Raw genomic sequence first — 26,414 nt, 5'->3', positions numbered from 1 at the left:
TAAATACATTTATGACAAGAGATATAAGAAACAATGACAAATGTATTTTGCAAATTCTTCATCTTGACTTGAATATGGAAATGTATGTGTAGACTTTGCCTTATAAACCATGACCTGTTTGTTTCAACAATAACAGTTCCATCACTAAATACTTTCAAGTATGTTTGTTTCATAATCTCAAAAGTCCCATATTTCCCATCAGGCAAAACCCAAGCATTTGTTTGACAACACATAGTCTCTGGCCTCAACAAGAAAAACCTTCTTTCCTTCCAAAACCTTCAATTTATCAGAAAAAGTGATACCACCACCATCTTAATCGTATACTCTTGTGGCTAAATACCTTCACCACTTATCATTTGTTTGATTAGACTTCATTAATATATAATATAAGTTCATAAAAAAATATAATTGTAAAAAAGAAACAGTTTACAAAATACAATATAGTTAGGATATCAACAAAGAAAATATATAGTTTTTGTATAAATCGTATTTTATTCTCATTGCTCTCTCTCTCTCTCTCTCTCTCTCTCTCTCTCTCTCTCTCTCTCTCATATTGTTTTATTTTTATGCTTCATCTTTTCTAAAATACGTATTGGTGAAATATCTTCTAAGTATATGTGAAGTATCTGATAATTTTTTTTCCTTCTAAATTTTAAAAATTAATCCGATACTTCACGAATATAGGCGGATATCGATATCCAATACTTATTTGCATGTTTGAAGTATCCGAGCTTCGTAGTGTGTTTTAGTGTAGCTACATTCCAAATAAGGTATTTACTTAGCGTGTTTATGTGATTGTCCTTTCTATTTTCATAATTTTAGCTAGTAGAGTTCGACAAGAGAGACAAATAGGTAGTGTAACTACATTTAGACTGTTTTTGATGCGATTTAACTCAGTTTCGAGGTAAAAATTCATTCAATTGAAAATAATCATATGTGGTTCAATTTCGTTTCTTGTTCCCGACATAAATGGTTCTTTCTTATCTCAATATGCCAAGCCACTATGAATTTATGAGGATGACCAAGTGCTAATGGATTGTTCTCTATTGGAGCCGAGAATAAATTTGGCCGTTTATGATTTCAAAAATGGTACTTTTAAGGAAACCTTGCCGCACATCATTTGTCCAGTTACCTCAGAAGTTTGTGTTGAGAGTTTGATATCACCTTGTTTCTGATATGAGGATGTCAATGTGGTGCTACTAAGCTTGAAATTTAAACTCAAGTACAAGTTATATGTTAATTTCTGTTTATGTTATGTATTTTATATTTGTTCTAAATAACTTTATATTAGATTCGTTGACTCTCTGTTCATGCATTAATGTTTTTATAGTTCACAACTATGAGTTGCTTTGGATGGTTTGTAATTGATTTTCTAAAATTAGAATTAAAATTTAGCTATTAAACCAAGACATAGTATGTTTTTTGTAGTGTCTGCTAACTGTTGTACAAATTTCATAATGTTTTCTTCAAATCTTGTCCCATTCATTCTGTTTTTAGCCACATTGTTTTTTATTTATTTTATTACTTGTCCAGTTTTTTGTTTGTCATCAAAGGCTTCACTCATTAGTAGCCTCAGTGCATATTAAAACATCTTGTTTTTTCTCCACATTTTATTCAAATCAGAAGCAAATAAATGCCACTAAAACATCTTGTTTTTTCTTTTCTTACGAGAGTGCTTTATGGTATGCAAATCCAAAATTGAGTTTATGCTGAGTTTGAAACTGTTATAGTTCTTATTTTTCTAGCCAGTCTGCATTTGAAGAAAAATTACATCACTTTTGTCGTCAGTCAACAATTGAGGTGTACATGACATGGTTATTGTTGATTCATACATGAAGATGTTGTAACTTGAATATATTAATGGCAATGATACGTTATTCTTTTTTTTTGGATGAGATTGTGCCATGTTGATAATTTTTACCTAAAATGATTGAGCCCCCATGATTAAGGTATGCTCTACTGATGGAATGAGAATATCTGCGTTGGTTTTCCCCAGAGAAAAAATGTTTATTCATTTCTCATTTGCCACTTGGCATTGTCTTGTAAATGTTTAAGCAGTGAGGAAGATGACCAAAACGACACCCCTTCTTCTCACGGACCGACAGAGGAATTGTTTTCCATCAACAATCAACTCCCAACACTGATGGTTGTCTTCCTCATTGATTTACAATTTATTTTAGTGGTATTCGTCCTTAATTAATAACTAAAACTTGGTTTGTAGCTTTTTAGTTGTGTAACCTTTGCTTTTAAAAGCTTATTGAGAGCAAAGGATTGGTGCTGCATAGGTAGCTTGTTAAGGGACATCGAAAGAGTTTTAAGGAAGCCCATAGTTCGATCCCATAAACTAACATAACTATCAACTCTACGGTGAAAATTTGCCTGTAAAAGATCACACATGTTTAAAGGACAACCTGTTGACATTTTCATCAAAGAAAAGGAAAACCTTTCAAAGATTAAGTTGATGCACATCGTTTAGGGAACTTATAATGTGCATGGATAATGTGAGATTTTATGTAATGGTTTAGAATAAATACTTAGTTATGCTCAAGAATGCTTTATAGCAATGGCACTACAAAATGAATCCCCTCCTACATAGCACACAAAAAGGTTCCCAATATGCCAAAACCAATGCTTGAAATAAAAAGTCTGAGATGATTTAACTTATCTCGTTATGAAAGCAACCTTAAATTTGTTACATCTATGCTATAAAATTCTATACACAATTTTAGTCTATACTAAAACCAAATTTATAATTAATTATGACTAAACTCTTAAGTTTTTGAACAATTTTTGCTTGCAATATCATTCAATTATCTTATAAGTTTTTCTATCCATTCACTAAGAATCATGCATAAGATTTTCTAAGATTTTGCAAGCTTTCCTAATATGCTCTCGGTCATTATTTTAGTCTTCATTCATTCTCAATTTTTTCATTGTTCTTGGTTCACAGTTATGAAGTTTGACATAAGTATATCAATGATTTTGATTGTCTGCAATTTTAAAAGGTCTAGATATATAAAAAAAATGTAAAAATTCCAAGAACATTGAACATTTAGGATGTCAATGGTCGTAGGAGCAAGTGGAATTTATGAGTTCCACTTTGGTGCGATTCCCTTCTTAATTAGTGAGACGCATGTGAATTTTACCAAAATATGAAGAATTTGTTGAAGAGGTTTTGGTTATAGAATTCATTGTTTGTTTAACTTCATGTGAATACATGAATAGGATTTTGTATTTCATAAAATACTCGTGGAAATGGAGGGTTTTGCTTTTAATGTGGGGGTTCAATATGAATAGCTGGAGGAATTTTATACTCATCGCAAAAAATATTGGCCACATCATTTCTAAATGTTGTCGGCTGCACCCTCATTAAAATGGGATGGTCGACAAGGAAAAATTAGTGAAATTAGACAAAGGGAAACAAGCAGAAAAATTCATAAGCAAACAATTGAGGTTTGACACGAAAAGGAAAATCCTATAGGCACCAGTTCATCTTGTGAGAAACCTATTGATAGAAATGATGATGTGAATTCTAATGTGTAGGAAATTATATTGGTTCAACTTGTTCCTGAAATTGCCACAGTCGTGCGCATTATAAATGATGAAACTGTAGAGATCAACTATGAAGCACCTAAGATTGAGAATGATATAGGGGAACAACCACAAGTTGTTAAGGGTGTTAAGGACGGATGTTGAGCATCATGATGCTAATGTTTCTAATGATATTGAGCATGAAACATAAGTTTTTTCGGAGACGTTGCTTGAAGTATCACCATCACATCCAATTTTAAGTAGCCTTGCTAAAAAGATCTTGCAATTCTTCAAGAAGTTTTTGACTCTAGAAATGTCGAAGAAATTGCTGATAAATCAAGTTTCAAACTTTACATGTCGAAGAGTCGTCGAAAGAAGATGAAGTCCAAAATTGGGAATATCAAATACAATACATGATACAAAGATGGGGATATCAAACATTGCTCATGGAGTTTCTCTTTTTGATCATTAGGGGTGTTGGAAATATCAAATACGAACATTGTCATTCCTTCTTCTCCGATTCAGAATATTATGGTTTGAAAAATTCAACAGATGAGAAAATTCATTTAATTTTAAGAGATGTATATTTTAAGGATCGCAATTGATTTCCTAATTTCTAATTCCCATAGCTTTTTGTTTATGTCCTTATTATCTTTTATTTCTTTTGTCTTGAGTTCGGCACAACCCCATAATGGAAACACAGATAACCAGAGTGTCTCCCGAAAAACCACTACGAAGAGATAAACTGGAGTTTGTCAACCAATTGCACTACGTACGTGGTTATACTATCCTAGAATATTGATATGATAAGGGAGAATCTCAAACTTTTTATTTTACAGGGGTGTAAACCTAATCTCGTCCAAATGGCAGTGGGGTAAACATATATTAACCTTTATATTTATTAATTATGTACTGAATACAATTAACCACATATTTAAAGTGTGTTAACCATTCAAATTGTTGTCAAAATTTGTTGTAAATTCTTTTATCAACAAATCATTTTTTTTTGAAGGATCAACAAATCATTTTAGTATTATTAACATCCGCGCGAGGCCACTTTTTCATGATATAGCAACAATTAGTTTTCCAATTTTTCTTTGTACAAAAGAGGGCATGACTAAGGCCCTTTTTTATATTTTCTTTACTCCACTATTAAAAAAACAAAAATTAGTGAAGGAAATTTGGAGAGGGGGAACTTAAAATCCCTATTTAATTCCGCCACTAAATTTTGCGACATAAAAAATTGTAAAGGATTTCATTTTTTCCAAAACTAATTTCTCTCATTAATTTTGTTTTTTTCTTGTTGTGACTTTTAGGTTTCTCTCTTGTTACACTTCAAAATGACAAAATTAATCATAAATAAATTTAAATTTCAAATTCACCCAAAATCCTTTACATCCTTTTTTCCTCTTCCAAAATTTAATGTTGGTAAATGTAAATTCAGTTTAAGTATGTCATGTAAATTGAGTTTTTTTTTTTTATCAAGAAGAAATGATAAAAACAAAACCAAAATACAATCTCAAGCGAGCAACTCCAAGAGCATCATCCAGAAGAGAATGCTGCAGTTGAGGAGGGCAAAAAATCTAAGACTTTAGATTATCCGAAGAAGAAGCACCATGCTTAGCAAGCCAATCCGCACTCTCGTTGCCTTTACGAAGGGTATGATGAAAATTAACAATCCAATCTCGATGTTGCAGTTGGAAAATCTGACTAATCAGAGGAGCATGAGGATGATGAGATTGGACATCCGACATGATTAAATCAAGAGCCATCCTCGAATCTGATTCAAGAATAATGTTTCTGTGGCTCGCATCATACGCAATACGAAGGCCATGAAAAATGGCATACAATTCGGCTGCCAAGCAAGAAGTAATACCACAAAATCCAGAAAAACCCAGCAACCAATCATCATTATTGTTTCTAATAAGACCTCCAAAACCTGATCTTCTAGGATTAGAAAGAGAACTACCGTCAACATTAACTTTGATGATATTATCCAAAGGAGGAATCCATTTAACATGTCTAATGGGCTTCTGAGTTGCATCATTAGAAAGGTGCACCACCACATCTGAATGAAGATAATAAATATGGCTGAGACAAACTCAATTTACCCAATCATTTCCATTAAAAACCTTATGATTGCGTGCCTTCCATAAGACCCAACATGTAATAACGAAGATATTACCATTAGGAGCAAGGGCATAATGTTTGAACCACCAATTGAAATCCTGAGAATTAAAATTTGTATCTTTGTTGAACAACAAGGCATCCCATATCGCCAAAGAGAGAGGGCAATCTCTAAAGGTGTGAAGAAGTAACTCAATACTAGCTCCACATCTCTTGCAAGATGAATCTGAGGTTAAATGTCTACCAGCCCCAAATGCTTTCGTTGGAAGGTTACCATGCATAGCCAACCCAATAAAATGCTTCAGATTCTCTAGGAGGTTGAGCTTCCAAATCCATTGCCATGTTTCCTGCTGAGTCTGACCTGCAAAAGAAATAGAGTTTGAAGTCAACCACTGATAACCACTCTTAACAGAGTACATACCTATTGGGGAATGAGTCCAAATCTTGATGTCTTGGGAAGACTCGTCAATAAAGAGACTTTGAATTTAGAGTTGAATATTGAGAGGAATTTGAGTTGTGAGGTGAGAGAAATTCCAGCGATTGTGATGGTAAATGTCCCTCAATCTCAAATTAGTTTCACTAATGTGGTCATAAGGGACAAGATTACAAAGATAATCATCCTCCAACCATTTGTCGTACCAAAGAGAAACCTCTCCTCTTCCAATTCTAGTCTTGAAACCATATTTCAAAACTTCAACTGTCTTGGTAATAGCCTTCCAAACACAAGAAGAAACATGATAAATCGTCGCCTCTAAAATAGAGATACCATGAAGATATTTAGAAGAGAGAAGGTTGACCCAAAGCTTATCCGGATTATGGATCAATTCCCGTTTATGCACCCAAACTTGATAAATCGTTGTTTTAAGTGTACATACTTAACCCCTATTTAAGAAAGTTATGCAAACTCAGTTTAAGTAGGTCATGTAAATTTAGTTAGTGTAGATACTTAAATTGAAATTCGCGTCAACCTTCTCAATCTTGTTTAACTGATTCTACGTAATCTTATTTTAAGTAGGTATATGTAAACTAGGTTTAAGTAAGTTATGTAAATTGAGTTTACATTTACCTACTTAAACTTAATTTATGTTAACCTCTTGTTTATGTTTATGGAAATTGAATTAATATTGCCTTAATATTTCTTATAAAGGTACTCACGTAGTTTAAATTAACATACACCATCAAATAACGGTCGCTTGTCGCATATAACATCAACACTTGAACAACAACAAAAAATAAAAACTCGGCATCACTAAAAAAAATGAAATTCACTTATTTATGCACAATAGGGTATGGATGAAAAAATATTTTGATTCAATGTTTAGTCTTTCATTGAGATTGATTGAACATCCATGATTGTTTGTAGGTGATAGATTCTGAAAGATTTATAGTGACAATGAAATTGGTATTTTAAGAAAATCTATATGAAAATGGCGATTTTGGTATTATTTTAAAATTTTAAGCAAATTTGGGTGTAATAAAAAATATATAGGGTTTGACTAGAAAAAAGAAATGAAAAAATCAAATTGGGTTCAAAGACGTGGGTTTTTTTTTTTCCTTCGTTTTCACTCGTTCCATCTTTGTTTCTTTTTCCATTCTCGTTTTTTTTGTTGGGTTCACTAGGAAGGCAACCGTGACAGATGAAGGAAACAACCAGCACCACCACGACCAAGAGGCAGCAACCGACTACCAAATTGATCAGAACCCTAAGATCACTCTTACGTTCACTCTTCAACTCTTCCCACTCATCGCGGTTGCCTGATCTCCCGCTCGAATTGGTGGCAGAGATTCTATGCAGGCTTCCTGTTAAGCTCCTCCTACAACTTCGATGCCTTAGTAAGTCCTTCAATACCCTAATTTCTGATTCCAATTTCGCTAAGAAGCACCTTCGCTTATCAACCACCAGCCGCAACCTCGTCTTAACCTACTTTGATACTTATGATAAGAAGTCAATGCTAATCTTTTACCGGCTTCATTCCATTTTTCACCCGCGTCGCTCCATTTTTAACTTTGTAACAGTTAAACCCACCCAACTACACTATCCTTTTGACCCACTATACAATAATATCGTTGGCTCTTGCAATGGAATCCTATGTTTGGATAAGAATGACTTCAATATTGTTAAACAAAGCAATATCATTTTGTGGAACCCTTCCATTAGAAAAGCCAAAATATTGCCTTCTTTTAAAATTCAAGGAAAATGTGGTTTTGTTAAATATGGCTTTGGTTACGATCATGTGAATGATGTTTACAAGGTGGTTGCTGTTTTTTCCTATTATTGTGGTAATGAGGGTTTCAAAACGCAAGGAATGGTTCATACTTTGGGTACTAATTCATGGAGAATGATTCATGGGGAGTTACCTCTTCCACGTCTTTGTGAATCACTCATATTTGTGAGTGGCACGCTTAATTGGATATGTAAGAATGATAATAATCACAGTGTTGTTTCTTTTGATTTGGTGATTGAGTCGTATAGAAGACTTTTGCAGCCTAATTATGGAGGGGAATATGTGCATAAGGTGAACTTGGGTGTTTCAAGGGATTGTTTGTGTATCCTTGCGTGTAGTCATGGGTTTTCTACTGTTTGGCTAATGAAAGAATATGGAAACGAAGAGTCTTGGGTTAAATTGTTTCATATTCCTAAAAAGAAAGGTCCTATCTATTACTCATATGTCAAGCCAGTATGGATTTCTAATAATGGCCAAGTGCTAATCGATTATGCGTCATGGGGGAGAACAAATTTGGCCGTTTATGACTTCAAAAATGGTACTTTTAAGAAACCCTTAATGCAAGACTTCAATGGTTCGATTACCTATGAAGTTTGTAGTGAGAGTCTGATATCACCTTGTTTCTAATCTGAGGATGTCAATGTGGTGTTAGTTGGCTTTAAATTTAGACTCAATTGCAACTTATATGTTAATTTCCGTTTGTGTTATTTATTTTAAACTTGTTCTAATTACTAATGACTTTATTTTAAACTTGATATGTACATTCGTTGATTCTCCGTTCATGAATTACCATTTATATAGTTCACAATTATGGGTAGTATCTTTGGAAGGATTGTGATTTGACTTTCTAATATTAGAATTAAAAAATTTCTATTAAACCAAGACATTGGTTTGTTTGTTAAGTTGCCTGCTAGCTGTTATTCAAATTTCATAATGTTTGGTCAAATCTTGTCCCATTTTTTGAGCTTGAAAAATCTAACTGTACCATGCATGTGATTGTTAGTGAATGGTTAGGAAAACTTTGACAGATAGATATCAAGGTATTAATGTGAGCAAGTTGGGTTTTTTTTTTCTTCCCATTTTAACACACAAGGCAGAAGTAATTTCATAATATTTGAACAGATTGAGAGAAACAAAAAAGAATAAATTGCAATTTATCTTGGAATTGGTGGTACAATTGCTTGCTTGCTTCTATGGAACTATATTGTCATATCATGCAAGCATTTGTCTTATAAAAAATGAAGAATCTTTGTTGGCCGATTATGTATACCGTTTTTGCGTGTATCTGTATCTTAGCGTTTCATTGACGTCTTTGGTTTTTCAGTTTCAGATGGAATGCTGCGTTGATATTATTTCTATTCCATCAGTTCATTGACCTTTCTTTTTGTGTGGAAATATAATTAGTGATTATCAGCCACTAACTTTAATTTAGTGATTATAAGCCACTAACTTCAATTAGTGAGCTTGGAATTTTTTTGTTGAATGAAACTTTATCCATTGCAATATAATTTGCCTATTTCCGATGCTCTTAAACAAGAACATATTTAAGTGGTAATGTTCAGTGTATGAAAATATCGTCTTATTTGAAACAGTTGCTTTTTTCCTTTTGTGATATGTGCACTCAGAACATGAAATTGAAGATCCTATAATGTTAATTCTGTCCATTTGAAATCTAATGGTTTTTTATTTTCTGTTTTAAGACATTGGTTATATGGAAGACTAGATTATCTTGATCATCTTTTAAGAAAGGCAACAAATTAAAGCCAATCCTGTCAAGAAAATGTCGTGTATGAAGGTAAGCTTTGGTTTCATCCTTAAATAATTAATGGTATAGATTATATCAGCACATCATCGTAGAGAAAAACACCTCTAAATTAAGGTTTGTTCTACCGGTGGAATGAGAATATCTGCGTTGGTTTTCCCCCTTGAAAAACGTTTATTCATTTTTGCTTGGGTCTTGAACTCGGAATGACGGATATGTGTGCAGAATATGACCAAAACGACGCCACATCTTCTGACTCACCGACAAAGTAATGTTTTTCCTGTCAACAAGCAACTCTCAACATCACCGACACTCTCTTCCTATTTTTCTTTACTTTTAGGTTTCTTGTACTAGAGGTAATCTCATTCCAAGTGTATTGAACAATCAAATACCTTTTAAAGCTGGGATTTGAACTTTGATTCTCCATGTCATGAAATTTTAACATGCTTTGTTAGACATGGCTCATGTGGATTCTATACTTTCAATTTATTCAAAGACCTTAATGAAAAATATAGAATATTCTATAGGGTTGAATAAGTTTTTATCCCAATAAATATACCATTTTTCGGGTTAAGCCCCTCTAAATATTTCTTCAAACCATGGTCTTCCAAATATTATATGTGATCATTTCCAATCCTCGTTTTTAAAATAATTTAAACTAACATTGTATATATGTACTAAAACTGAAAAATGATTTATTTTTTGGATAAAAAAATTATGTAAAAATAAGAATAATTCCTATAAATAAATATATGATATTCACTTTTTTTCCTTTTCTGAGCTCGTTTGTTATAACTTTAATTAAAAATGTTTTTTTTATATCGTATCATCAATTTCCTATATTTTTTTATCAAATAAAAATTAGTTTGATTAGATTCTTTTCAAAAGTCATTTATTTCCTTCTTTTGACATAAAATAATTCTTTGTTAAAGATATTACATATAAAGTCATCTTAGGTATATACAAAAAAGTTTCATTAATGGTTTCATTTGTTTTAATATTTTTTTTTTTACCATGATATTGATACGAAGTTTCTAATGTTGATTATCGATATCAGTGACTAATCTTCGTCAGGGAACTAGTGGTCACACAAGTTGTGTTCTTTCCTCTCCATCGAATTTTTCCATACACATGCGAAAAGAAATCGAACTCCTGACCACATGCTTAATGAGTCCAATTTTGTTTTTCCTTCTTATAATAAGGAATGTAAGGAGTATGTAATTAAATATTTTAAAAGTCAAAATTGTGTTATAAAGTAAATGCTTAAAATAGTATTTTAGTTTGATTCTTAGATGGAACAAATGCTTAAAATAGTATTTTAGTTTGATTCTTAGATGGAACAATTCTTGAACATGTTATTCTTACATCACGGTCGAATTTTAGAATACCAGTGTCATTTTTCCTGAGAACCAAAGGGTTCACACCAAAAAAAAAAAAGTCAAAATTGTGTTTTAGTAGGAAGTAAATGCTTTCGCTCTTTCCTTACTCAAAGCCCTCTCTCTATAAAAAAAACAAATGAAAAAATCAGTATATATAAAGAAAATAGGCTTAAAATAGATGAGTTTGTCCTGATTTTTTCATTGCCTATTTTACCCTACATTTAAACTATTATATTTTTTATTTTATCCTTTAATAATATTATTTTAAATTTTAATTAAAAAGATGAAATCCTATTAAAATAGAAAATATCCCACTACAGTAGTAATAATATTATACAGGAAGGTGATTGAGATTTTGAGTTGAATTTTTTATAATTCTAATAATACATTTCAACAAATTTTTCTATATTAATGTTCTATTATTGGTGTTATTAAAAAAGACAAATATTTATATTTTATTTGTTAAATCATTGTTGTTATTGAAAATGAAAAAGATAAACAAATATTTATTTATATTGGGTTTGTTACAATTTTTTATAATTTCAAAGAGACTGTTAAACGAAGACGTGTGGATTATTTCCTTATTTTCACTCAGTACATATTCGTTTCTTTTCCATTCATTCTCTTTCATTGGATTCTATTTCATCCTATAGCGAGGGCAACAGTGACCTAACCAACGCCGTTTCTTCTCAGATGGAGGAAACAACCGCCACAACCACCAAGAGGCAGCAACTGACTACCAAATTGATTGGAACCCTAAAATCGCTCTTATGTTCACGATTCATCTCTACCGACCCGCCACCGCTGCCCGATCTCCCACTCGAATTGGTGGCAGAGATTCTATGTAGGTTCCCCGTCAAGCTCCTCTTACAACTTCGATGTCTCAGTAAGTCCTTGAATACCCTAATTTCTGATCCCAATTTTGCAAAGAAACACATTCGCTTATCAACCACCCGCTGCAACCTCGTCTTAACCAACTTCGATACTTATGATAAGAAGTCAACACTAATCTTTTACCGGCTTCACTCCATTTTTCACCCACATCGCTCCATTTTTAACTCTATAACAGTTAAAAGCACCCAACTACACGTTCCTTTTGACCCACTATACAATAAAATTGTTGGCTCTTGCAATGGAATCCTATGTTTGGCTATTAGAGACTTTAATATTGTTAAACAAACCCATGTCCTTTTGTTTAACCCTTCCATTTCAAAATTCAAAATATTGCCTTCTTTTAGATTTCAACAAGAATGCTTTCTTGTTAATTATGGATTTGGCTATGAGCATGCAACTGATGTTTACAAGGTGGTTGCTGTTTTTTCCTATGATTGTGTTAACGAGGTGTCCAAAACCCAAGGAATGGTTTATACTTTGGGTACTAATTCTTGGAGAATGATTCATGGGGACTTACCTCCTCCACATCATTTTGAAAGTAAACCGCTCATATTCGTGAATGGTGCACTTAATTGGATCACATATGCGGATAATGATAATCATAGTGTTGTTTCTTTTGATTTGGTTATTGAATCATATAGACGAATATTGCCCCCTAATTATGAAGGGGAAAATGTGCGCTATGTGTTGTTGGGTGTTTTGAGGGGTTGTTTGTGTTTCACTGCGTACGGTGTGGAGTTATCTAATGTTTGGTTGATGAAGGAATATGGAAATGAAGAGTCTTGGACTAAATTGTATCGTGTCTCCGACATGAATGATTCTATCTTATCTCTATATGCCAAGCCACTATGGGTTTATGAGGATGACCAAGTGCTAATGGATTGTTCGTTTTGGGCACCGAGAATAAAGTTGGCTGTTTATAATTTCAAAAATGGCACTTTTAAGAAAACCTTGACGCAAGACATCAAGAGTCCACTTACCTCAGAAGTTTGTGTTGAGAGTTTGATATCACCTTATTTCTGATATGAGGATGTCAATGTGGCGCTACCGGGCCTGAAATATAAACTCAGGTGCCACTTATATGTTAATTTCCGTTTATGTTATGTATTTTACATTTGTTCCAATTACTATTGACCTTATTTTAGATTCGTTGACTCTCTGTTCATGCATTAATGTTTTTATAGTTCACAACTATGAGTTGCTTTGGATGGTTTGTAATTGATTTTCTAAAATTAGAATTAAAATTTAGCTATTAAACCAAGACATAGTATGTTTTTTGTAGTGTCTGCTAACTGTTGTACAAATTTCATAATGTTTGCTTCAAATCTTGTCCCATTCATTCTGAGCTTGAAAAGTCAAAGTGTATCATGCATGTGATTCTTGGTGAATGGTTAGGAAAACTTTGATAGATGCGTTCACAATTAGTGTATAAAAAATTACGAACCGAGTCTCAAAAGAACCACTTTGGTGTTACTATGAGCAAGTTAGGCTTTGATATTTGAACAGATTGAGAGAAAAAAGAAAAAGGATAAATTGCAAGAATGTTAATAATGGTTGATCTGAATGTTGTTTTATTGATATATACATCTAGTGTGACATTTTTGTGTATCTATATGTTAGCATTGCTTCAAATTACATATTTTCAAAAGTTTTACCTGATGACTTTATTTAAGCAGTAAGCATTATTTCTCCCATAGCTTTGTCTTGTAATATGTTTTTGTAGTTTCAATTATTAAGCTTATTTCTTTTTGTGCGGATATATAATTAGTGATTATAAGCCACTAACTTCAATTATTGAGCTTGGAAATTTTTTGTTTGATGAAATTTAATTCATTGCAATATAGTTTGCCTATTTCCTTTGTTCTTAAACAAGAACATAATGAAGCATCAATGTTCTCTTATTTGAAGTAGTTGCTTCTTTCCTTTTGCGATAGTAATCACGGTGATGTGCACTCAGAACATGCAATAGAAGATCCTATAATGGTATACAATGTTAGTTCTGTCCCTTTGAAATCTAATGGATTTTGATTATCTTGATAATCTTTTGGGATCTATCTAGGTTTTAAATTTTAGTTACTTGAGCATAACTCATGCTCATGCATCGTTGAACCTTAGGAATCTTCTCAAAACTGTTAAGAATACAATCTGCCAAGAAGTGGAAACACAACTAAGAATGGCAACAAAGCCAATCCTGTCAAGAACAATATCTAATATGAAGGTAAGCTTTGGCGTCATCTTTAAATAGCAAATGGCACATCATCATAGAGAAAAACATTCCTCTAAATTAAGGTATGTTCTACTCGTGGAATAAGAATATATGTGTTGGTTTTCTGCCTTGAAAAACGTTTATTCACTTTTGCTTGGGTCCTGAACTCGTAACGACCGATGTCAGTGAGGAGGATTACCAAAACGACGCCACTTCTCACTCACTAACTGTGGAATATTTTCCCGTCAACAAGCAACTTTAGATTATTGAGAGAAAAGGATTGGTACGGAAAAGCAACTTTCTTTAGTCTTGTTTTGCATAGGTAGCTTGGTTATTGCGCTAAGGAGCATTGAAAGAGTTTTAAGGAATCCCAGAGTTCGATCCCATAAACTAACATAACCACCAACTCTAAAGTGAACATTTCCCTATAAAAGATCACACACTAAACAACTCGTTGACATTTTCATAAAAGAAAAGGAAAACTTTTCAAATATTAAGTATGCACGTCATTTAAAGATCTTATAATGTGAGATTTTATGTAATGGTTTAGAATAATTACTTAGTCATGCTCAAGGATGCTTTATTGTGTACTGCCACAACCAAATGAATCCCCTCCTACATAGCACACAAAAAAAAAAAATCCCAATATGCTAAAACCAATGCTTGAAATAAAAAGTCTGAGATCATTTAGCTGATCTCTTTATGAAAAAACATTATGAACAAGGATTCTATGTCATTTTCAATAGTGCAAAAATAAGCCGAAGTTTTAGCCTTAGCAACAGGGGCGGATCTGAGATTGTCTCTTTAGTGTGGCTAAATTTTATTCACATTAAAAACTTCAATGATGATGTTGGACTCAATCATGAAACACAACGTAACAGTTTAGTATTTTTTTTTTTTTGAAGGATAGAAGTTTAGTATTTTCTTCATCAAAGTTTTTATTAACCCATTTCAATTCAAATATAGTGGATTAAAGGAAAATAAGAAAGTAATTAATAGTTAAGAAATATTTTATCAAATGATTTTATAAAAAAAAGTTGTTAATTTTTTGTGATGAAAGAAAGTTGTTAATTTAATATAATTAGAGAATTTTTTAAATTAATTTAGCATTATTTACTTAATTATTATTGAGCCTTTATGAATAAAAGAGCTCAAATTAATCATTGGGCCTAAACTAGCCCATTATCCTGCTCAACATACACAGACCCATTCAGCAACTTTATACTCAGTTGCTTGCTTCCTTCAACAACAACACTGTTCATCTTCTTCTTCTTTCCTCTTTCAGAGACATTCACAAACAATAGAATCAGGATGTTTGCATAAAATCAGCAACAACATTACTCTTATTCTCCTTCTTGTTTACTCTTTTGTAGAGCCACACTTTAAAAAATCAGTAAATTCTATAATATCAACCATAAAGTACAACATGAAGAAGAAAAAATGGGAGAAAATCTGGTGTGGCAACAGCCACACTGTGCCTCACACAGATCCGCCCCTGCTTAGCAATTACAGAGGGACCCCGGATAAGCTTCACAATTGAATTATGATTGCAATAAAGATTAACCTCATGCAACAATTGAACCTACAAAAAGTAATAAAGCACAAAATTTACATAACAACAAACTCTAATTTATGAGCAGCAAATGTTAAATCAAAGCACAATGCAAGCAATAAGATGAACTAGCCATACATTAAATTAGCCATACAGCGCCTTGCGAGAGTGGGACCGCACATTTCCTCAGAGCGCTTTCACGAGCGGTTGGGGTTGGTGTAATTTCTTCTATGAAGTGTTGACACAAACACTGAAAACGACACTGACACATCAACATCGGTAATAATTTAAGAAAATAACAAAATTGAAATTAATCATGTGTGTCGGTATCGAACACTGGATAAGCCCTCTAGTAGAAGGGTCAATGCAAAAAATAATTCCTATTTAGGTTGGCGTAGGCTGAAACGGCATCTTTGAAATGTGAATGAGCTATGTTGTCCAAATTGACTATTTGAGAAATCCATATTATGTTTGCCAACATGTAAGCACATAAAATTTCTGACCTTTTACATATTTATTTTGCTATTGGGCTAGTGGTCACATATACTCACATATAGACAAATATGAGGAGGGTGAAATGTGATGACCCGATTTCGAACCCCGGATTCCACATAAAATATCTCAAAGCCAACCACTAGGTTTTAACAACGGTTAGAGGAAAACAAACTTGTAGAAAATAGAAAAAGCAACACAACCATTTTTACCTTTAACTTATAAGCTGGGGCTTTATTTTAGTAGTGAAATATTTTCTTCAAAACTTAAAGAGGAATCATGTGTGTGATCCTAAAATTGATATTCTTGTCCTTGCAACTTATGTTCCAATTCTTGTCCGGAACTCTTAAGGTGTTTTCCTCGTCGCGAAGGCAAAGAACACAAATACACACCATTAATTAAGCAACTAGAACAAAAGCTTAATTTCCATGTTAATATGATAGAATTCTATGTAAATAGTAGGTTGTAGGAGAAAGTACATTTATTTTAACTTGTTTAGTTGCCTTCATAGATGTACAATGTAGAGTGTAATTTAGAGGTCTGTATTTTTTTTCCATTTAATTAAGTTGTAGAAGAAAGTACATTTATTTTTCATGTGACAAAAACGGTTGAGTAAGTTCACATAAGTTCACATATTTGAGTATCTTAAAATCCCTATCTTTGCTTTTTTGGGTTACTTATATTTTTAGTATATAACTATTACTAGCTTGTATCATAAGTAATTCTGTGATCAAATGAATCTGTAACCAAAAGTGTGCTACATTTCCTTCTTTTATTTGTTTTCCTTGAATTGTTATGTGAAGTACGACTCATTACTGGTGTTAATTTTAGATAGCGAACTTTGTCTTTAATTATCTCTCAACTGTATCTGCGTTGAACAAGGATAAATTCGCAACCTCTGCTTTTCTGAATTAATTAATATGCTTAATTTAATTTGTCGATTTTATTTGCTTGTGTTATACTTTAAAACATGATTCAAGAATCCTTTCCTATATATTTAATATGAAAACTCGTTTATTTTCAAGGTTGTTTCATGGTGGGTCAAATTCTATCCAAAACTCTTGCTTCTTACATTCTATTTATGGCTTTTATCAGTTTTATGTTAGGAATAGGATTTATGTTACTAATAGATACAAGCTTACTTAGTTTGCCAGTAATTCTGTTTAACACTTACATTCCCTGCTTCTATTTAACACTTTTCCTAATCGGGGCTGGCTTGTTCCTAACTCATTACTAAGTTGTTTACGGCATGTTACCTCTAAGAACATAATGTACTTCTGTTCGAATTGTTTAGTTTGCTGCTTACTAAGCAGAGAACGGGGAATTGACTTGCATAAAAATTGAATCCTACAAAGTAATGATAGTAGCTTGGGTATGATGGGGTGTAAGTTTCACATCGAACAGTATGGGATATTCAGTGAAATAAATAGGCGATTTGGTTCTTCCTCTTTGACAGGTATTATGGGAGGATTTCCCAAGTGCCTAATGTTTATCAAATGGTATCATAGTTGGTTGTCATTACCTAAGAAGCGTTGCAAAGTGAATTGTTGGAACAAAATGTGTTTAACAATGAACCTTGAGAGTTTTGATGATAACAAGATATTAAAAATTGTCAATTGGACTAGCTATTATTTGTTCAAGTGTACATGACCATAGACAAAATTTGACATCATATATAGGTTCTGAAGAACAAAAGAGAGCTTAGAAATCAACAAAAAGGAAGCTTAAAGCATCTGAAGAGAAAGCGCTCCTGAAGACAAAAGTGCTTCTGAAGACAAGAGTTCTCCTGATGACGTCATCAGAAACAAGTTCATCAGAAGCAAGTTCATTAGAAGCAACCTTATCAGAAGCTGGAATTCACCGAAAGCTGAAATTCATCAGATGGAAGAATTAAAGCTTCAATAGTTGTTTAATGGATTCGAAAGCAACACAGAAGACTGGGAATACAAAGCAACGATCATTTTCAATGGATTTGAAGGCATTGGATGCTTATCTTGAAAAAGCGTTGACAAAAGTACAATTGTACGAAGTGTACAACCACTACCTCCACTACTCTGTTGTGTCTCTGCTACAAGACAAGAAAAACAGCTCTGCCTGCAGAAATGTTCCTTCACAATGGGAATGGATTTGAAATTGATCCTTTATAGGACAACTACCATATCAGGCAAAAGATCATTGGTGATTGATCAAGCTTCAAACGACTCTTTTTGATTTGCTGGCAATTTCACAACGTCTCTTTCACACCTCAATATAAAGGAGTGAAGACTCAGAGATTGGTAATGCTGAACAACAGACTCAACTACAATTTACAAGTGCCAAAACTCTGCTGAAATTGTTCTGCATTCAAAGTTCGCTTAGAATTTCTTTTTTCAAGTTCATATCTTAGAAATTCTAGAGTCTTAAGAGTCTGTATCTGATCTGTATTGTGAGCACCTCTGATTGTATATCAAGTGTTCAACCTCAAACATTTTTCTATGTAATTCTGTTTGATTAGAAGTCTCTTGAAGTTGTGCTTGAGGAATAGAAGTTTCTTGATTGTGTTTAGGAGCATATGAAGTCTCTTGCTTGTGTGCTTGAGCAATTTGAAGTCTCTTGCTAGTTGTAGCATTGAGCAGTTGTAATCAGATATTACATTATAGTGAACTCTCCTTGGAAGTGCAAGGGGGACAGGACTACTTCCGGTTTGTGGAAGGAACCTGTATAATTGCTCTGTGTCTTTCTTCCTTCTCTCTCTCTGTTTTTATCCGCTGCATGTTACACTACAAGAAAATAAACATTTCACATCAGGGTTTTCACATCATTGGAGAACATACCCGTTGGGAAATCTAACACGGTGACATTTTCGTAATTGTTTAGAATTTTGCAGTTGGTTCTCACATCAGTGGATATAATAGCTGAAGGGAGAAAGACACACGGTGGCAATTTTGTTATTATGATGAATTATGATCACATCGGTGACATACTACCTGAAGGCAAAAACATTTCACTTTAACAATATTCCTTTTCCCTATTCCCAAACATACGTTTCATTTTCCCTTTCACACAAACCCCAAGTCCATCTCTTCGCCGAGATCCGCCGCACCTCAATCGTTTCTCGTCATCTTTTCTTCACTACACCTCTTCGTTTCTAACTGTCGCGAACATCTTCACCTCTTCTCTGTCTCTCGCGCGACCATCTTCACCTCTTCTCCATCTCTCGTGAGACTATCCTCCTCCTCCATCTACCGTCGCATAATCTGAGTGAATCGAACCACTCCAGCCTTTAGTTCGGCCTCCAACAGAGTATGAACAACTATGTATGTATCTCTATTTTCCATATTTAGGATTTTTTTTTATTTAGGGTTATTTGATTTGGGAATTTTTTTAATTTGGGGTTTTTTTAATATGGGTCATTGCATCAATAAATTCCAAATAATGCTCAAATAATGCTTTAAATTTCTAGTAGAAATATTGGCTCATTATTGACAAGTTGGTATTGTGTGTTTGCTTTTATCATGATGCAACGCACCCTTTCAAAAATAAGTGGTAAGAAGAAGGTTGAGAAAGATCTTGTATTCCTACTGATTGACCTTTGAAGGAACATGAGGTTAAATTACTTGAAGCTCGTTGAGAAAGTGATATTGTTGAATTGGAACAAAAGAAAGAAGAACGTAAAGACAGGGTATTTTTTTCTCTCTCTTATTTTTTTTATCTTTTTTTAGTATTTTTGGATAGGAAGAAATAACAATAAGATTTTTGTGATTTATTGTCTGAACAATGACGGGTAATTTTTTTTAAATGTAAATATGGGTGATGGGTATGTTTAGTTTTGTAGTTGAAATATGCTATGGGGATACTGGTGTATTTTTTAAAGGAAGAAAAAATAGGATTTGCCGTGATTTGTTATGGTTATTGTGATTATTGATTAAGCGATGAGTATGATAATGTCCAATTTCCCTTATCCCTGTCTGTCTCTACCATGTATTTATTCAACGTTTGTTTTCATTCTATATTTTAGCTGCACCTGCACCTGGGGCCGTGGCACCTGCAATTTCGCTTACAGATAATGCACTCAATCACTTGAATAAGATGAGGTCTGAACGTAGTCAAGATCTGTGATAGGTGTCAAACAAGGTGGGTGCTCTGGTATGTCATACACAATGGATTTTGAGGACAGGGCCAATGCAAGGCCAGATGACTCCATCATTGAATACAAAGGTTTTGTAATTGGTATGTCTTCCTATTCTATTTCTTATCATTAAGTATCAACATTTTTAAATTCTTTAGCTGATATGCTTTAGCTGCATCCAATATCTTCAAATGTAATATGGGTTCCAGTATCGATGAAAATCTTAATTATGATCTTATGTTGTTGTTGTTGTTATACAATGGGTGTTTTGTTTCAATGTGGGTATAAATATTTGGCTTGTTTTTCTTTGGGAGTGTGAGGGATTCAACCAAGTATAAATGTTATCAAACTAGTACTTTAATGATAATAGAAACTGAGTGGTTCTATTTCGAATTAAACTTTTTCCTCTGATAGGAATTAACCAATCTTTCTAGAGACATCTTCCTCTATTAACTATCATATCCGTCTTTGCTTCATGTATCAACTAAGTGTAATCTGTCGTAGTATTATTTTTAAGAAATGCAAGCCAGCTGCCAGCACTTTGTTTGTTCAGCAGTAAGAAAATTTAACTCTTAAGACTTGATTGAAAGCCTGGTCACCTTCACATTATCTTCTTCAGCTCTTTTTAAGCTTTTGTTTACTGGTTTTTGCAGCAATTGGTGGTTGAACACCAGTTAAAACTTTTTTTTAAGGCTGCACTTGGGTTGCTTTTAGTAATTACTATATTTGGCTAACTAAAGAAACTATTGAAGATATGGAAATGGTGTTTAATGGAGTTATTGATAATGTTGTGGAGCTTATGATGGACCCTTTTGGGAATTATCTTGTGCAGAAATTGCTGGAGTTTTGTAGGGATGATCAAAGGTTGCAGATTGTTCTCATGTTGACTAAAGTACCTGGTCAGCTAGTTAGAACCTCATTCAACACACATGGGTAATTTAATATATCAATATATATATTCTCCAATATAACACTGTTCCTTTTATCTAGTAGAGCTGCATAATTGATTTTGTCACATGCCATTTAGTGAATTTTTATTCTAAGTTGAAATTAGAACTGTAGTAGTTAAAAGCTTAAAATTTATTTTAGATATGTTAAATTGATTTTGTTAATTTCCTCCTGATAAAAAAAAATTGATTTTGTTATGTTTAGATGATATTGAGTGGAATTTATTTTGTCTCTAAAATTGATTCTAAACAAACTATAAAAAAAAATCCAATACAATTGATTTTTAATTTATTTGTTTAATCCATTTTTGCATGAATGTAACAAAAGATAACTTTACATTCAACTCACTTTTATCCGGAATTCCCTTTAGCATAATTGATTTTGCCTTCATAATTACTTATAACTTAAAGGTAGAATCTGAAATTTTTACCTTTACAATTGATTTTGCATGAATGTTTTTTGATTGTATTGACCATTGAAACAAGCCTAAAATTGAAGTTACAAGTGACCATTTTAAATTTTTCATACAATTGTCACAATTTTTTAAGTATCTATTTGACAGTGGCTACTAAGATAGCTCTGTTTATTTATTAACCAATATTATGTGATGGAAAAAATTTACATACTGCAAAGTGACTAGAGTTGCTTTGTTATATTTATTAACTTATGATTTATCCTCAATTTTACTCTTGACCTGTGGATTTGATAGAAAATAATTGAAAAGTTTTCTGAATTTTGTTTTCTTCTATCATAAATGGCAGTTTATTTTTGATGCTGCCACAAAGTTCTTGACTGATGTTGCTACACATCAACATGGCTGTTGTGTACTTCAACGCTGCATTGATTTCTCAAAGGGAAAGAGTCTAGAAAAGCTGGTTAAAGAAATTTGCAAACATGGCTTTTCCCTAGCTCAAGATCCATATGGGTAATTATAATTTCTTACCTACATCTTTGTGTGAGTGTGTGTCTACAAAACAAACTAGTCTTAATATATTAAAAGTCTGTTTGGATAAGCACTTTAATTCAGCTCTTCTACCGAAAGTGCTTACGTATCAGTTATTTTTATAACAATTAAACTATAAGATGTTTACATATAAGCTATCTTGGAAAGCTTGTAAAAATAAGTCGAGAAGAGCTTATGGACATGTCATAGGCTATTTTCATAAGCTCTCTTAAACAGGTTCACTGGTATGTATGTTTGTAATTCACATCTCGTATTGAAACTTATGACTGTTCATTGCTCTAAATTTTGCATGCTATACATCAAGATAAAACATTCTCAATCATTGTTTGCAGAAACTATGTTATTCAGTACATTATAGAGTTGCAGATTCCAAGTGCCATGGCCAAACTTACTCCACAATTCAAAGGGAACTATGTAATCCTCTCCACACAAATTTAGCAGCCATGTGGTCGAAAAATGCCTCATATATATTGCAGACACTAGAGCAAGGATTGTCCAAGAATTGCTTTATGTTCCTCACTTCGAGCGTCTGCTGCAAGACCCTTATGCAAACTATGTCGTTCAGAAAGCGCTCGAATATACCAAGGTATAAACTTTACACGATTGCATTTGCACACACAAAAACGTTAGTGATTCACTCTTTTTGACATACTTTATAACGAGTTGAGATCCTCTCCGGATTCAATAGAAGAGAGGTAGACACATACTTTAAATGATTAATAAAACTGAAGAGAGTCTCAACCCCTCTTCAACACACTCTAACTTTATTCTATATTTTATTAAGTTGAAGTATTTTTTAATAAGTGATAAATTTATGAGAAAGTTGGATTGACTTTTTATTTTTAGTTTTTTATAAATGGACTAACCATAATAAGTGTATTGAAAAGTATATAAAAAATGTGTGTTAGTGTATTGTAGAGTATATAAAAAAGGAAAATGTTTTGTGTACACCTCTTGAGGATATAAAATATGCGTGTTTATTGTTTGTAAACACATACCTCATGCATACACATATACGCGCGCCCGCACACATATCTTCACAGACAACCTGGATGCCCGGATTCATTTTCCTACCTTAATTTTAAGTTTTGAACACATCAAAACAAGTTAGTCCCTACCTTAATTCTTGCATGGTTGTCTGAAGCTAGGACTGATAGAAGGCAAAATGGAGTTGACAATGTGCCAAGGCTTGTATTTCTGCAAGCTAAAAAAGGACATACTAAAGATTGAATAGTGCTTATAATATAATCTGATTCTACCTGATTGTTTCTGTATATTGATTTGGGTGCTGCCAAATCTCTCTTAGATAAGTAAATATTCTCAACACTTCTTTGGATGCTAAAATTTAATATGTCCACTCCAAATATAAGAAATGCATATGGTTTAAAATTGTATATTTGCGATTTTATAGAATTGAAGTCTTAGTTTTTTAGATATACAAATCTTATTTATGGCAGGTTAATTAATGAATAGGTTAATTAAAGGAACAAGCACCTTTATTACAGGACCAAGTAGATATCCTACCTGCTCATATCTAACTTTTTTCTAGTATAATGTTGGACAACCTTAATTTAATGAATCTAATCCTGCAATTTGTTTTGTTTTAAAGGAATTATCAGGTGATTCATCAAAGCCAGTTAACTTGGGGTTTTTAGCAGGTCTTGTTCCCAGGGAAAAGTCCATGGCATTTGAGAGAATCTTATTTCGTGCTACTAGAGGCAATGTATTTTTGAGGCAGACTGCTGTTGAGGATCCGGTCACAGACCCTGTTTCTGGAGAAAAGGTTCTTATATGTGCCCCCTGTCTAGATAGATTAATGAAAAATATTGAGTTCTGCTGCTGCAGACCATTTTTAACGTTCGTGTACTGTCATTTTCATATTAGCTATTAGGTAGACCATATTGAAATCTTGTCAAGAGGCAAATTAGTTTGGATGCATTCAGTGGTGATATTGTTAGTATGTATCCATGATTGATGCTATCATATATTATTTCATAAAACAGACCAGATACAGGGTTCTTGTTGGTCTAATTACTTAGGTTTGTTGGCCGATGTTTTCTATTGATGACATATTGTACACACATAAATCACAGCTTGCCCTGCACTTTTATTACTTAGGTTTGGGCCTGTTGGAATTGAAAAATTTGAGATGGAGGTGATTATTGAGTGATAAATTTTAATCTCTTAATTTTAATACGAAAACTGGCTATATGATTCTCTGTATAATGCATCTAATATTTGTCAGTACTGTACCTATTAATCTGTGTTTTCTATTGAAACATAATAATGAGTTCTTCATTGTGAAAATTTGAGTTGAGTTGCTCTAATTTTGTAATTTTTAAATGATTTGTACCATTGTGAAAATTTGTCCATTCAAAGAAAAAAAAAAGGCATATTTTATTTGGTACTGTACCAGGCTAGTAAGCAGAAAATTCAAAACATTAAAAAAAACGAGGTAATTCACATCGGTGCGAATTCACCTGATGTAAAAGGTGTTATAGCACACTAAAACTCACATCAGTGCAGATTATTGCCGATGTGAATAACACATATTTGACATCGGCTACCTTTGTACAACCGATGTGAAATTCTATCTTTTCACGCTATTGCAGCTCATATCACATCAGTGGCTGTCCGCCCGATGTGGTTTTCGACATATCACAACGGGTCATGGCCCGATGTGAAAAGTGAATGACATATAACATCACCTTTAGTTACATCGGTTGGCACCCGATGTGAAATGTCGTTTTCGACCGATGTGAAATGTCATTTCTGTAGTAGTACTGAACTTCACTTCAGAAGCAGTTCATACTTTGCTTATGATCAGTGTTTTCAGCTTAGGAGAAAATGAAGAAAAAGCTAACACAATTCAACCCCCCCTTCTTGTGTTTTTCTCATCTTCATGAATCTGTCGAGAAGTTGACGATGTTATGATTAGAACTTGAGTAGTATGGGGTACCTAAGTCTCAAGTATATATGAAATATTTGGTGGAATAAGTAATTGGCATGGTTTTTGTTAAGTACTCTGGTAACTTCATGTATGTTATGGTAACTGCACATATGAACATGTACTCCGCTTAGTTCATGTACTTTGCAAAGGTTCTGAGTCATTGATGATATCCTTCAAGTACATTCTATTCTACACTTAGCTGAAACGCATGAACTCCATGCCTTGGCCTTCCTATTTGGTCCTTTAGATATACACTGCTCTTGTAGTTGGTGACAGTTAAAATCCCTGTCACTTGTTCGGCTGGAGATTGAGTTGCTAATGATAATTTAGTTTTTCACACTAAATTGCCTAAATTAGTAATATTAAAAGTTTAACCAATGACATTTTAGGCATTTTGGTGGAGTTCAATTTTATTATAATAGTAATAGTAATTAATAGATAAATAACTTTTTATTTTGTATGCAAAATGCCCTAAAATATTTGCGCCACACTCTTTGAGAATTTTATGTGATTATGGGCCCGTTTGTGGATCAATTGAGGGATAAAAATAAAAAGGGTTAAATATGTTTTTGGTCCCTATAAATATGTCAACTTTTCGTTTTAGTCCCTCTAAAATTTTCCTTCAACTTTTAATCCCTATAAAATTTTCAATTTTCACTTTTGGTCCCTCTTTTAAAGTAAACTCATATATAGAATTCATATTTTTTAATAAAATTTTTCAGAAAAATTCAAAATATTATAAGAATCACTCTAAAAAAAATTTAGAATTTTTTAACAAAACATGAATTTAATATGAATTTATATATTTTTTACGGTTAAAAATTCATATTTAATTTGCGTTTTGTTAAAAAATTCTAATTTTTTTTTAGTAAATTTTTTTAAAATATTTTACACATTTCTGCACAATTTCATTAAAAAATACAAAAATTAAATTAAAAATAGGGACCAAAAGTAGTGATTGAAAATTTTATAGGGACTAAAAGTTGAAGGAAAATTTTAGAGGGACTAAAACGAAAAGTTGACATATTTAGAGGGACCAAAAACATATTTAACCCAAATAAAAATGATTTGAAATTGCAGCGTCAAATTTTAAGGATTTATATATACAACAACTAAAATTCAAGTGCCTTTAATTTATTTAAAAACTACATTTATTGTAAATGTGAATTTTTGTTTGTTAGGTAATCTAGTGGCTAGAATTTACCTTTAATGTGATTTAAATTCAAATAAAAGTATAATCTTTTTTGTGCAAAAAAAAAACTTCTTGTACAAAAAA

At 32.8% G+C, this 26,414-nt stretch overlaps 2 protein-coding genes and 1 long non-coding RNA gene across 3 annotated transcripts; all 3 read left to right on the top strand.

Moving 5' to 3' along the window:
* Window positions 1–7,295: 7,295 nt before the first annotated feature.
* LOC146938631 (F-box/kelch-repeat protein At3g23880-like) lies at window positions 7,296–8,510 on the top strand. Its single transcript, XM_085749662.1, has one exon. The coding sequence runs from the start codon at window positions 7,296–7,298 to the stop codon at window positions 8,508–8,510; it is 1,215 nt and encodes a 404-aa protein (XP_085605788.1).
* Window positions 8,511–11,612: 3,102 nt separating this feature from the next.
* Window positions 11,613–13,179, top strand: LOC146938630 (F-box/kelch-repeat protein At3g23880-like). The gene has a single exon (XM_085757859.1). It carries the CDS (start codon window positions 11,718–11,720, stop codon window positions 12,939–12,941), a length of 1,224 nt encoding a protein of 407 aa, XP_085613985.1. The 5' UTR covers window positions 11,613–11,717; the 3' UTR covers window positions 12,942–13,179.
* Window positions 13,180–19,067: 5,888 nt separating this feature from the next.
* Window positions 19,068–20,377, top strand: LOC146938629 (uncharacterized). Its single transcript, XR_015031361.1, has 3 exons — window positions 19,068–19,464; window positions 19,692–19,829; window positions 20,166–20,377. It is a non-coding gene; the product is annotated as an uncharacterized LOC146938629 (long non-coding RNA).
* The last annotated feature ends 6,037 nt before the right edge of the window (window positions 20,378–26,414 follow it).

Source organism: Medicago sativa, chromosome 3 (assembly GCF_051527215.1).
Source record: "Medicago sativa cultivar Bolivia chromosome 3, Bolivia_mono, whole genome shotgun sequence".
In the NCBI taxonomy this organism is placed as follows: domain Eukaryota; kingdom Viridiplantae; phylum Streptophyta; class Magnoliopsida; order Fabales; family Fabaceae; genus Medicago; species Medicago sativa.
This window is presented reverse-complemented; position numbering and strand designations above follow the sequence as displayed.

Excerpts from the sequence above, each read along its gene's own strand:
- LOC146938630 (XM_085757859.1), top strand. The coding sequence starts at position 11,718 with ATGGAGGAAACAACCGCCACAACCACCAAGAGGCAGCAACTGACTACC.
- LOC146938631 (XM_085749662.1), top strand. The coding sequence starts at position 7,296 with ATGAAGGAAACAACCAGCACCACCACGACCAAGAGGCAGCAACCGACT.